The 12,490-nt window shown below is 40.4% G+C and overlaps 1 protein-coding gene across 4 annotated transcripts in view; it reads right to left on the bottom strand.

The window, feature by feature from the left end:
• Window positions 1–1,093: 1,093 nt before the first annotated feature.
• DNAJB12 (DnaJ heat shock protein family (Hsp40) member B12) overlaps window positions 1,094–12,490 on the bottom strand; it is a 28,134-nt gene continuing 16,737 nt past the window's right edge. For 2 of the 4 annotated variants that reach the window (XM_030569605.1, XM_030569607.1), the window contains 6 exons: window positions 12,022–12,207; window positions 9,873–9,952; window positions 7,985–8,094; window positions 5,847–6,019; window positions 4,535–4,686; window positions 1,094–3,102 (listed from right to left, as the gene is read on the bottom strand). In XM_030569605.1, the coding sequence (XP_030425465.1) occupies window positions 4,565–4,686; window positions 5,847–6,019; window positions 7,985–8,094; window positions 9,873–9,952; window positions 12,022–12,207 (671 nt within the window). In that variant the 3' untranslated portion in view covers window positions 1,094–3,102; window positions 4,535–4,564. Of the gene's footprint in view, window positions 3,103–4,524; window positions 4,687–5,846; window positions 6,020–7,984; window positions 8,095–9,872; window positions 9,953–12,021; window positions 12,208–12,490 lie in introns of all 4 variants that reach the window. The other 2 variants (XR_004001271.1, XM_030569606.1) reach the window with 2 other exon arrangements.

Genomic DNA, 12,490 nt, shown 5'->3' with positions numbered 1-12,490 from the left:
GAAAAAAATCATCAGAGATGTCATTCTGTTGCAAGAGGTCAGGTCAAGGTGGTATTCTTATAAAAAATTTCCTAGTTTAGAACTGCTCCTTGAAAGTGTGAAACTAATGAGTCTTTCCTTAATGAAACAGTTTTCCTCTATCATAAAGTGGTACTGATTTGTTACTGTCAGGTTGTTCATGATTGCTGAGCTGCTGGTAATTAAATATTTGTTCTTTAAAGTGCTCACTGTTACTGAATATAATAGCACTAGTAAAATGCTGTAGCCCAAGACAAAAGAGCAGGATCTAAGGGAGTCTCTTCTCCTGCAAAGTAGCTAGTCATTCAGCAGCAAGATACTGTAATGGGTAGCTCAGAAGTGTTGAAACAAGTTAGAACTACAATGGTCCCTTCTCTACCAAAGGTCACACCTTTCCCTCCACAGCTTATAGCTCTGGGTTGAGATTTTCAAAGCCAAATATGAAATCTGAACACCCAATTCTCATTGAAGTTAATGATAGTTGTGTCTAAATCCCAGAGTCATCTTTGAAAAATCCCAGTTCTGATCTTTAAATATTCCAGCTTGACTTAATATTCACAAATTTCTGGCTCCTTTTGAGCAATCTACATGGTATTTTTTTGTTTTTTTTAAACCACATTTATCACCAAAAAAACCACTGAGGGAGGATTAAATTGCTAATGGCAGAACTGGACTTTGTATGGAAAACTGGCATATTCAAATTTACAGCATAATTCCCCACAAACTAGATAGATCGGATGATTTAAATTCTAATTTTTAGTATACAGTAGCTTTCCACACACAATACTAGAAGGCTTTCCAGCTCATGCTGTTTGTGCCTGCAGAATGCTTAATCCCCATCGTCACTGACAAATGGACTTTGCCAGCCTTGGAAGGCAGCAGTGTGTACAGCAGAAAAAAGGTCCTGCATCCACTCAGCACAATTCATCGTTAGGGTGCAGTCCTCAGTCTCACAGGTGACATGTCAGAAATTGTAACTGTTCTCACTGTCCTCATTCTCTGACTTGTTTTCCCACAAATTATTTGTCAGCACACAACACAGCAGACCCTGAGTGGCACACACACAGTCAGAGTCTCTCACATAATAAACATTTATTTATAGATGTACAATTGTATAATTAATTCTAAATCAAGAAATACAGATTCTGTGAGTATCCTTTAGGATCTATGCTTTATTGCACATAGCGCTTACCATCCATGGATATCTACTTGAGAAATCAAAAGATTTGGTTGGATGGGCACTGGAGCAGGAGTGCCATTTTGAAAAATGTCAGCACCTTTTGCAAACATGAGTTGTTTCTCACATTTCCCCTCCAACATCTCTTAATGCTGGGTAGCTCTTGTGCCTCTGTAAACAGCATTTATTCCAAAATATTTTATTTCCACCATACCACTCTCCAAAGACCTGGGGGATATCTTTTAAAACTTGAAATCAGATCAGATACATCACAGTAGTGGATAGTAAGGCTTGCAATGAACAGGAGGGCTCAGAACCATTTTGCTACATAAATATCCAGTTAAAAAATAGGGCTGGTCAATTTCAAACAACAAACAGAAATAAAACCATCTGGCCTTTCACTTTTCTCCCAGTCCCTTACCACCTTACCTGGCAGCCACTGCTATTTTGATAAATTCCACCACACAGGAATTCTGAAAACTGTTTGTATAGGAAACGTCTTCAAGCAAAAATTAACATCAGGGTAGAGAAGAATCCAGTTTATGCCATTAATGGTAATTTAGCTCATTCAACTTTTGCCTCTCTCACTTCATATGTCAAAGAGATACATTGGCTATAGAATAACCTTGAGCGCTATCCTGTTGCTCTAATCCAGGTCCTGCTTGCTCAAGCAGGTAAACCCAAGGCTTTTAGCAACATCGTTGCTTCTTTTAAAATGCATGATGGGCAAAACCATTGCTATAAAATGGGTAAAACAGTGTGATCTAGTATCAGATGCGCCAAAACCCAATTAAGCAACTGAAGATTAACCTTCCCCCTCTTTCTGATCTCCCCATCAAAAAACTTCTTTCACCAGAATCAGAGAGACTGTTTTTTTGGGATGTCAATACAGGTTGAAACATCAGAAGTGTTATGGCAAGGTAACAGCCATATTACAGTTAGCAGTCTGCTGGATGAGGAACTCTGAGTTTAGGAAAGAGAAGAACAAAAGGATATAGCTCGTGGCAGGCCCTGTTTACAAAACTAATGCTGCACACTGATTACAAGGCAGAAATAAAGCAGACTCTGGAAAAAAAAATGTTACACACACACATAAACCAATTGAACACTGATGAGCTAAGACCATTTATGACAATCCTGTCCTCGCTGTACAAGAATCCAGCACTGTTGACTGCCACCAATTAAATCAAAATAGCAAAAACAAATCAGGAGTCTGGTCAATTTTAAGAAATCGTCTTTCTACAGATTTAGAGATTCTTTTATAAAAAAAACTCAGTCACAAAATTGTATTTTCCTCAACAAAATAAAAAAAATAAAATAAATGCAAAGTATCATCAAATGACAACCTGAAATTGGATAGGTCTGCAGGGCTGGACAGCCCCCCGAAACAGGTTAGAGTTCACACTTTACAGTTTATTAAATTGGGCAGAAAACCAAATAATTTAATCCAAACCCTGCATAGTTTAAAAGTACAACATACATATAGCTATAAATTAATTCTAAATAGATTCTTTTCTTATTAATTGGTTTTTAGTCCTAAAAAAATCTTCCAATTTCTCTCTCTGTTCGAAGTGACCAGTGCAATCATGGAAGGGTCTCCTGCTTCATGGCTTGCTGCAGTTTGTTTTTTTATACTCTATACTTGTTCTCATGGTTGCTGTATCCTAGGAGAGACTAGACTGTCGCACTCTAGTGGTGTTGGAAAGAAGGGGAGAAGACAGGCAGCTTTATTTCCTAACTGCTGCCTGCTGCATCTAACGTTGGAGACACAGAGAGAGAAGAGAGAGGGCAGTTGTGCGTTGCTAATTCTCCAATTCCATTTTAATTTAAGGTTTGATTCTTTAAATATAAAGTCTGTCACCTTGGCTCAGTGCACTTCGCCAAAAGTCTTCAGGCATTTCAAGAGTCTGGGAATAGAAGTGGTAACTGTGTCAGTCTCCAATCCATGATAACCATTTAAGACAAAACAGCTTTCCCACCCACCTCCGCAAATTACAGGTAACATGTCTAACTGAAAAATGCTAAAGTAGTTCTTTGTTTTACAGCTACGCTCTTCATTAGACTATAGATACACAGAGATATGCTGAGTTAGAGAGAGCAAGTGACAAGTTAATTAAAATATTTCCATTTAATAAGAGGAACAGTTATCAAAACAAGGTACAGGACATATAAAAAAAAAAAATCCAAAATGCAAGACACTTAAAAATAGCAGACACCCGAGTTCAGAACTGACATTAAAGGACGAAATTTTCAAATGCGTGCCACCTGCCAAAAAACAAAACAAAAAACCCAACCCTAGCCCTCCTAACTTACTTGGGTACACAACTTAGGTGACCAGATGTCTGACATACAAGATAACTAAGGCGTAATGAGTGTGCGTTCATCTGAACATATGGTGCAAAGTCTCAATTTGTTCCCCTATAACAAGCCCCTGCTTTTAATTAAATTTGTGAGAGATGGGGAAAACCTGTGTGTTTTACATTCATCCTGTTAGTTGCTGATAGGTGAAGCCTCCTGCCTTTGCAAAATATCAGACCTAATAATGAGAGAGAGAAGAGACTCCAACCCTGGGCCAAATTTTAATGTATTTACTCAAAGGAGGATTGTGTGCAATCTAGTGCTACTTTCATTTATGCCATTTGAATTGCCACCACATCACTCTGATTCATCAGGTTTACCATGCTACTGTGCTGTGAAGACACCATGAGTCTCCAGCACTCACAGCTGGCCTCCCCCTGACCCCCAGTTCAATGAAGTGAGTTACCTCTACAACCTGCTGCATCCAGTGAGAGTTTGGAATGGTTTCACTGAGTGTCTAGGGAAGACGACAGAGGGACAAGAAACAGCTATCTTACAGAAATCTCTTCCCTGGAATCATATTTCTTTAAGTGCCCTGGTACAATAAAATAGGCAACAGAGCAACAAAAACTAGCTATAGAAATGTGACTCCCAGTTGCCCAATCTGATAAATGCTTGATAAGGGCAACAACTTCTGACCAGACAAAGCAAAAAGTGACATTGTCTCAAATGGATGCTTGACAAGAACTCAGTTGACTCGCAAACATGCCCAGGCCTTTCACTTTGCTCCCAGAGAGCTGACACCAGCAATGCTAAGAAACAGATGTGAACTGGAAGAGCATGTGAGGTGCTGGCATGCAAATTAAACCAATCATCTCAGTGAAGGTGTATATGCTTGACAGAGGGGTTATGTTTTCTCCTTGTTACACATGGACATTGAGAGGAGAGAGACATGAAGATCTAGATCTCAGAGATTTAAATAAGTATGAAACTCATTGATGTGTCATGTTTCAGTGTCACAGGAAAATCACCAGCTCATACTTAGACCTCCGCTGAGTGGTCTAGTAGTGACTATCCATGCATGGAGGCTTGAACTTCTGACAGTCTGCTACAGCTTGGGGTGCCCATCCTCTGTGCTCTTTGATACAGATCTGAATCTCCAAAGTAACGTGCTCGATAAAGCAAGCCTTCCTCTGAAAAGGAAAAATTCCAACATTAAAAACAATCATTCACCAAGATGCAAAGTGTGATGGATCAACTCCTCAACATCTTATTGATTTCAATGGGAAAAGGATCTGGTCTCAAGTTCTTCAAGGCCAGATGAAGTACAGTGAGAGGGTAGGGAACACCTGACATCCTTTGGAATAGAACAAAAGCGATCTTTGTCAGCAGGCTTTCAATGGCTTATCCTAAGGGAAGTTTTAGATATGTGCTGGGAACTGGAAGCAGCCCTAGTGTGCATTAAATGAGTAACATAAGGGGTAGCCTGATAATGTGGGAAAGAAGAAATATGGTGGATCAGAGTTTATCACTCTAGCTTGGTCTACTGCATCGCTCTGCAGCAACAACTTTGGCTGACTCAGAATAGCAATGTCAGGGTGTCACATTCAGCACTTTTTGGTCAGAAAGATAGTTTGCATGTTGTGGGGATCCAAGAAAACTTTGGAATCTCTTTTTTATCCCAAACAACAATGCCAATGTATTTGCACACAAATCCCAAACTGGGCATTAGTTCAAAGCAGCTGTAATCATCTATCATACAGTCACTTAAGAAAGGGGCCAATCGAGGATGGAGTCAATAAAATGTTATCTTTGGTGATAAACCTTGAGAGTTAAACAGTCATAAAAAAAAACTTGAAAATGAAGAGGATTCCATTCTTCACCTTGTAGACTCTCTGTTATGGCTCGTAAGACAGAACGGGGCTGTAAAGATATACGCTTTGCTAGCGCTAAATCACTTTGTTCTAAAATGACACAATAACCCCACGGCAATAAGGAAACATCAGGAAACTCCTGACTGTCTCCTGGCCCTACCTTCCCGATCCCTCAGGAAATCAGAGAATTCTGTTCATATCCCACTGACATGGCAAAGGAGCTCCACAGAATGGAGCTGCTACACTGATCATTTCTATAATATTATTATTTAAAAAAATTATATGGGACAGGGGTGACTGATTTGTCAAACCATTGCACACAGGGCCGATGGGATGCCTCAGGTTCTACACAGCAATGAAATTATGATTGAGCTATCAGAGATGTAACTCAGTTCCTACTCAAGGACTTTTTTCTAAAACAAATCAGAATTAAGAAAGCGGGCTCAGAAGGTTTCCATTCCTCCCACCATGCCACTCACTCTGTTGCTTTTCCTTCCAGCAGTTATTTCTAAGGTTTGCAATGTAATCGTCTTCCACACTCCTCTCAACATTTTTCAGGTTTGTACCAGTGTACTCTTCTGCAAAGTTCTCAGCTACATAGTAAGCTACTTTCAAGTGCTCCGTCACTCTCCTGTGTATGTGACCCACAGACCTAGTCCAGGAAGAAAAGCCAAAATAGTAAATGTTATTCAAACACTAAGTAAAAATTTTTGGACAAGCAACAGCTAATATGCATTATTAATCTATTAAAGGGCATATCCTTCCTGTACACTTGCAGTTTTGGTGAGGAGAGTTTTATCTCTGGTGGAACGGACATAGTGGAACATTCTACCAGGTGGAAATAAGACCTACCTAGCCAACCAATCAATTCTTCCCTGAGCTACATGGGTGTGCTTCAGAACACTGGGGTATCTTGGGTGTTGACTGCCAGAGGACTCCATACATGTTTTAGAATTAAGTGCTCATTCCAATCTTCAACAGCTCCTCAGCAGCTAGTGTTTGAAATACTTTTTGCTACTTCTTTCCCAAACACACGGCCTTTCTCCTTCAGGATGTGCCCCAAAGATGCTGTGTGTGTCTGGTTATGAATCTCTGAAGCTAATGGATCTCGAGCTGAAGACTAAGACAAACCAGTATTTCAGAAATATATTTGTTCACAGAATTAAGTCAGAATGTAGGTCAAAGCAGAACAAAAAGACACAACTGATAGCTAAGCTTGCTCAATAAGACTGTCTGCTTGATGAATCCAGACCCTCAGCTCCTCTCACTGCAGATTACTGCTAACCCCAAGAGTGGCACATTGCTCTAACTAGCAACATGCTGCAGCATCCACTATTGCTGCAGGAAAGGAGCTAGGCTCCCCTTTCCCCATATCCTCCTCCCCAAGTTCTTCCCTCTTTATTCAAGACAGCGCAAGGACAGAGAATACCTCCAAAAGGGTATTCTCTTCTGATCCACTGACCAGACACTTCAGACAGCATACATGTACAGATACTTAGTATATCTAGATGAACCTATTGAGGAATATAAGGGCTTGTCCAATCATGGAGTTGTTCCTGATTAACTTCATGTGTGGGCACACTTATTTCAGAACAAGAGTGCCTTGTTCTTGTTTAGCTTACCGTAATTTGAAAAAAGGGGAACCTACGCACAATCTTCTTGCCACTCAAAACAGAGCCCTAAGTTCTTCACAAGCTTGAGCCCCATGCTGGTGTGTTATGTCAAGAAAGGAGACCACATTTTGGGCACATGTGAAGATAATCATAGTATTTATCATTTGATGGCCTTCCTGAGTCTGCCTGGTACTGTAGAAATCAGAGGAATAACATGACCCGAGGAGCCTATAACCTAAAGTTAGACAAGCAATACAATTCAGACACAGGCCACCAGGCATTTCAGTCCCTAACGTGGCTGTTCGAGGCCAGGAAGACAGCCGAGCACGAAGAACATTTCTTGAATCCCAGCTTTTTTTTCTTCAGTCCTAATATAACTCGGAACTGGGCTACTAAATAACTAACCTATCTACATTTATCACTTAACAAAATCATCATAACAGCAAGAATGGAAAAAAAAAATGGATCTGAATGGACTGGAGTAGTTCATGTCCATCTGGCACAGCAGATGGAAGGAACTGAGGTGGTAGAGGGCACTGCACCTTCTTATATAACCTTATCCTCAGAACATTCAGAGACACCGACAGGAGAGGTAGGAGCGGGCGCGTGAGTGCTCTAATGGCTGCTTCTTGGAGAAGATTCTGTTGTTAGGCACCATGAGGTGCCACAGTATCCGTAAGTGGGAATATGCAGAGCCACTCAAAGAAGAAAAATGGGATTAAAGAAGTTTATTTTTGCTCATTGAACTAGCACTCTTGGCTGCAATAATGGGTGCTGGCAGATCTCCAAGTCATCCTTCTCAACAATTCCAGGTGTTACATAATGTTATGGGGCATGTGAACGCAAGAGAAACATTAGGAAAGGCAAGGCAAGAAAACATACCAAAAAGTAAAAATAAAACACAAAGATCCCAACCACTAACATGCCAATTCTTGTTTCCAATTGCTTCCCCTACTCCCAGCCTACCCCCAAGCTAAATATATATGAGAGTTATGGGTACTAACGGCCTGTGGCTCAAACTGTAAGGTGGGCTGGAGACCATCATCTGGCTGAGAGCTGAAACAATTATCAGGATAAGAATAGGCATCAGCTGGACAAACAACCCAAGGCCACCCTGAGGGGGAACAGAAATATACAATGGAATGTCATAAATACATTTACATGCATAAGACTATTTAGCATCTCACCCTCCCTTGCAAACCCAATCATACTGTTCTCTTGATCCCGCTGATGTGAGTGGGAAATGTGTTTTGCATTAGTCAAAGATGCAACAGGACTGACTGTTCGATGGGGTTTATAAATAAAAATAAGAGTAAACAGAACATTGCCAAAGCAGCTTGTGGGGATTTTATTGCCCAGTGATTTCCACCAACAGTAATGGCAGTCATAGGGTTAAATCCCTGAGCATTACTTTGAAAGCACACCTGAAAGTGCTAAAGCTATCCCACACATCCCAAATCACCATCATGTTTTTTGGAGGGTGGAAAAAAAAAAAAAGTCTTGAATGTGAGTTTGGAAGGACTCATATCATTGTTATATTTAAAGATTTCCAGGAGAGTTGCTAATGCATATTTCATATCCATGTCAGTCTGTAGAGACTAGTACCACAGCATTAGATGGATTTTTTAGAAAGTGCTCCCCCTTTACAATGATATGCAAGATGAGTTTGCATCCCTTTCTGCCTCACCTCTTAAATTCCCTCCCCTCGAGTGCAGAACATCTGTCCCTAAAGACCTAAGAAAAAACACCCAATAGCATTTAAAAAAATATACTGTATTAATGGTCTACACTGCTGTGAAAGAGATGTGGGTTAGCTCCATGGCCCCTCTGTCTCATTTCCTTAGCCAGACAGGGCTGGGAGCATTGTAAAAGCAGCACATTTGGCCTCTGTGACAAAAGGAGGCACAGAAATGCCTCTTGTCCCTATAAAAGTGTCTTCCTTGACTAATTAAAGAGGAGAACAGATTAGAAGCCCTATAGAAGTCCTGCCCTGTCCAGTGCTCAGTGGAAAGGTAGTGGCATAGTAATTTGAGATTCAGGAGAAAGAAATCTCAGCATTCAGACAGAGGTCGGGGACAGAAAAGAAAAATTGATAGATGTTTAAATCTTTAAATTTTCTGTCTCTTGGTTTCATCACGTCTGGAGGTCCCTTCTCTATCACTCTGGTTTTGCATTTTGTGAGAGTTCATGCGTTGAACAGGTTTGGTTCACAAAGTGTGCCTGAGAACATCTGGGTATAGGAAAGTCATTGAATAAGTCAGATGTTTTGACTAAGCATCTCCCTCTAAGATCATGATCACAACACCCTGGTTACTTTTCTGGCATTCTTAAATTATAACAGCTTCAAATGGGCCTGATGAGTTAATACTGTAGCATCATGCCACCAGCAGCACATCCTGGGTAGCAAAATAAGGAGGAATGGGTGTAGATGTTATGAGGACTCACATATAAGGTGGGTAAACCCTCCACTATTCAGTTAATTTCTGCTCATTGTTTCAAGAGAAATCTGACTTTTGGAATTCAGTGTTTAGGTAAAAAAGAAATTTCAGTTCATGCTGCATTTGGCGGATGCTATAATTTTATTTCAATATGACGCTATGCCAGACAGAAAATGATATTTATTTTCTCATTGTGTAAATGAGATCCAGTCTGATAAGCTGCATCTGCATATGTATGAAAGTCATGGAAATTCAACTGTAAGTAAGTTAAACAGGCAACTCTGATAGAAAAAAAATAAACTCACTTGACACTACAATAGAAAAGCACTCCACTTACCTAGGAAAATGGAAAATCAGGTGGCCAATTTAATACAATCGCTACGACAGCAACCTGTTTTTTGGGTTGCACACATTAAAGCCTTTTTACTTTCCCCTTGCTCTTGTCTCCACTTACATCACCCTGATGTTCTCGTCTGTCATGCCGCTGATGGTAGGTATATCGCATCCTGCCATTGCTGTATACGTGAACATTACCTGTAGGCAAAAGAAATCCATTAAAAAGAATCCAGAACGCTGGGACATTCTGACAGCTAGCCTGGCAGGTGATGAGATCAAAAGAATTGTGAACACGCCACATAATCCTACCTGATTAAGAATGCAACACATGGGCAGATTAGGCATAGACAAATCACAATGAAATTCAGAAATTTTCACCTAAGCTACCCTGTGATGTTGGTTGGAGTTTTAGCCAGGTGTCACCAAGTAATGACATTGCAGCATCACTCTAGAACAGGGGTTGGCAACCTGCAGCACAATTTTTAATGGCACGCTGCTACCTGCCGGGGTCCCGGCCCCACTCAGCCCCCTGGCCCACCGCTCTCTCCTGCGGGGGGCAGGAGGCAGACGCTTGGTCCTGCCAGCAGCCAAGCTTCCCCCTCCCGCTCTTCTTTCCCGAGCGTGGGGCTTTCCTATCCCTCCTCCTCTCCTTCCTTGCACCGATCAGCTTAAGTTAAAGTGAAGACTCGGCACACCACATCTGAAAGATTGCCAACCCCTGCTCTAGAAAATAATAATGGAGGCATCTTTAAAAAATGTACCCATCAGGGTTGGCTAAGCTGTGAGGGCGAACACCAACTCAGCAGAGATGATAAAAAGATTTTTTTTAAGGAAGAATTTGGATTCAGTGCCTGGTAAGCATTTAGGAAATGAGTGTTGAGTCCTAAACTGAACAAAATGTTACTACCAGAAAAGACTTATTTCCAAGCTGGGAGAGTGCCAAGCAGACCTGCCTGAAGGATAATCGGTGGATGGTCCACATTATTTTTGTAGCCAAACTGGAGAACTTCAGGGTGGGTGGAAACATTGTGCAAGTCTCTTCAGTACTGTGTGGTATTGAATTTTAGATTATAAAACTAAGAAGTTATAAATAAAATAATAATTTTTTCCTAGTTTACTGATCAGAAAAAAAATGGCTCTTTTATAATTAAGTGTAGAGTTCTTACATCTGTCGTCTTTACTTAGCTGTAGTTTTGAATAACAGAAATAGCTGAGAAAGATGACTACTGGGGTTTATATATAATTTCTTCTTCCCCATTACCTTGTGAATTCATAAACAGGTTAATAAGCTATCTCAATGGTTCCTTCACTCAAACACCTATTCCATTACAGATAGTATCATGAATACTAGTAAAAGCTTTACAAATGCCTCTGCAAGTACTTAATGTTATTGTGCTATTCCTCAGGTAATGCCTCTATTTAGGAGACAGAATAACACAGTAACTTTATGTGCTTGTAAAAGGAAAACAGTAAATATTTTAATGGTGACCATTAAATGGCGTACAAAGAAAATTAGGGAGACAACTCCTGGCCCTGATCAATTTATACAGATTTAATTTCAGTCTGAACAAATTTAAATCACATTCTAGAGAAGTCCCTAAAAGTTCACTATGGTCAAATTTGGCAAGCAGGGGGAGGCCATGACTACTCAACACCTCCTTGACATATATATAGACACAAATATTTTTGACTGATTTCTGTGATGGGAGAGATAGGAAAGTAGGGTGAAAGACCTGGAGACTGATACCTGCTAGTTTTAGTGTCTTAGTTGTGCAGCACAGCAGATGTGAGTGAGAGATCTCTTCTTGATGGTTAGTGGCCTAGAAGTTAGTATGTTTATTCTGATGAGGGTTTTAATACTTCCTCAAAACAGGCTTGTAAAACTAGTGTAAAAAAGTAACTTAAAAAATGTTCAAGACAAATTTAAAATGGTGAATATGACCAGTATGCAAAATCCATTTGAGGGTCCTAAGAATTCCAGCTCTGATGACACTACCTGCTGGTTCAACATGCGATTTGTCCAGTGGGTTGAGTTCTCAGAGCTCTAATTTTAAACATTTAGGAAACTGAGATGTTTACATCAGTAATGGACACTTGTAAGGAGAACTCATCTACTTCAGCTGTTGCAAGGAACACAGCTCTCAGTATCACCACAGGCTGCCAAATAAACCATTATTGCATTACTGTTCTGTCACAAGAGTGGCAGCAAAGATAGCCACATGGAACCACCCCTGTCTACAGAGCAGATTAAAACTTGATAGGCTTACTAGAAGGAAATCCACCACCAAAGAACATGTTGAAGAGATCCTCAGGTGAGATGTCTGCTTCGAATCCACGGTGGAAGTCTGTGTGACTGTGCCCATGTCTTGAAGGGTTGACTTTCTCATCTCCAAATTGGTCATATTGCGTCCGCTTCTCTGGGTTGCTCAATACTGCATATGCATTACCAATGGCTGAAATATTGGCAAAAAGGAAGAGTGGTTAGCCTATTTCTCCTGGTAATATATTCCACTCTTCTGAAGTTTTGCACCTGCAAACTGACAGGTCCCATTACATAGATTAAATTGTCAACTATCCAAATCTCTTTAAAAGGGTACTAAACATCCCTGATCATTAGAGGAATGCATCTCTAGGCTGGATGCAAAAAGAAAAAGAGGACAAGGCCATTTGATAAAATGATTGAGACCTTGATTAACTCAAACCAGGATCCATACACACAGTGCTGGTTTGCTCAAA

The sequence above is a fragment of the Gopherus evgoodei genome, chromosome 7 (genome assembly GCF_007399415.2).
Source record: "Gopherus evgoodei ecotype Sinaloan lineage chromosome 7, rGopEvg1_v1.p, whole genome shotgun sequence".
Classification (NCBI taxonomy): Eukaryota; Metazoa; Chordata; order Testudines; family Testudinidae; genus Gopherus; species Gopherus evgoodei.
The sequence above is the reverse complement of the archived record's forward strand: the minus strand, read 5'-3'. Positions and strand labels throughout refer to the sequence as shown.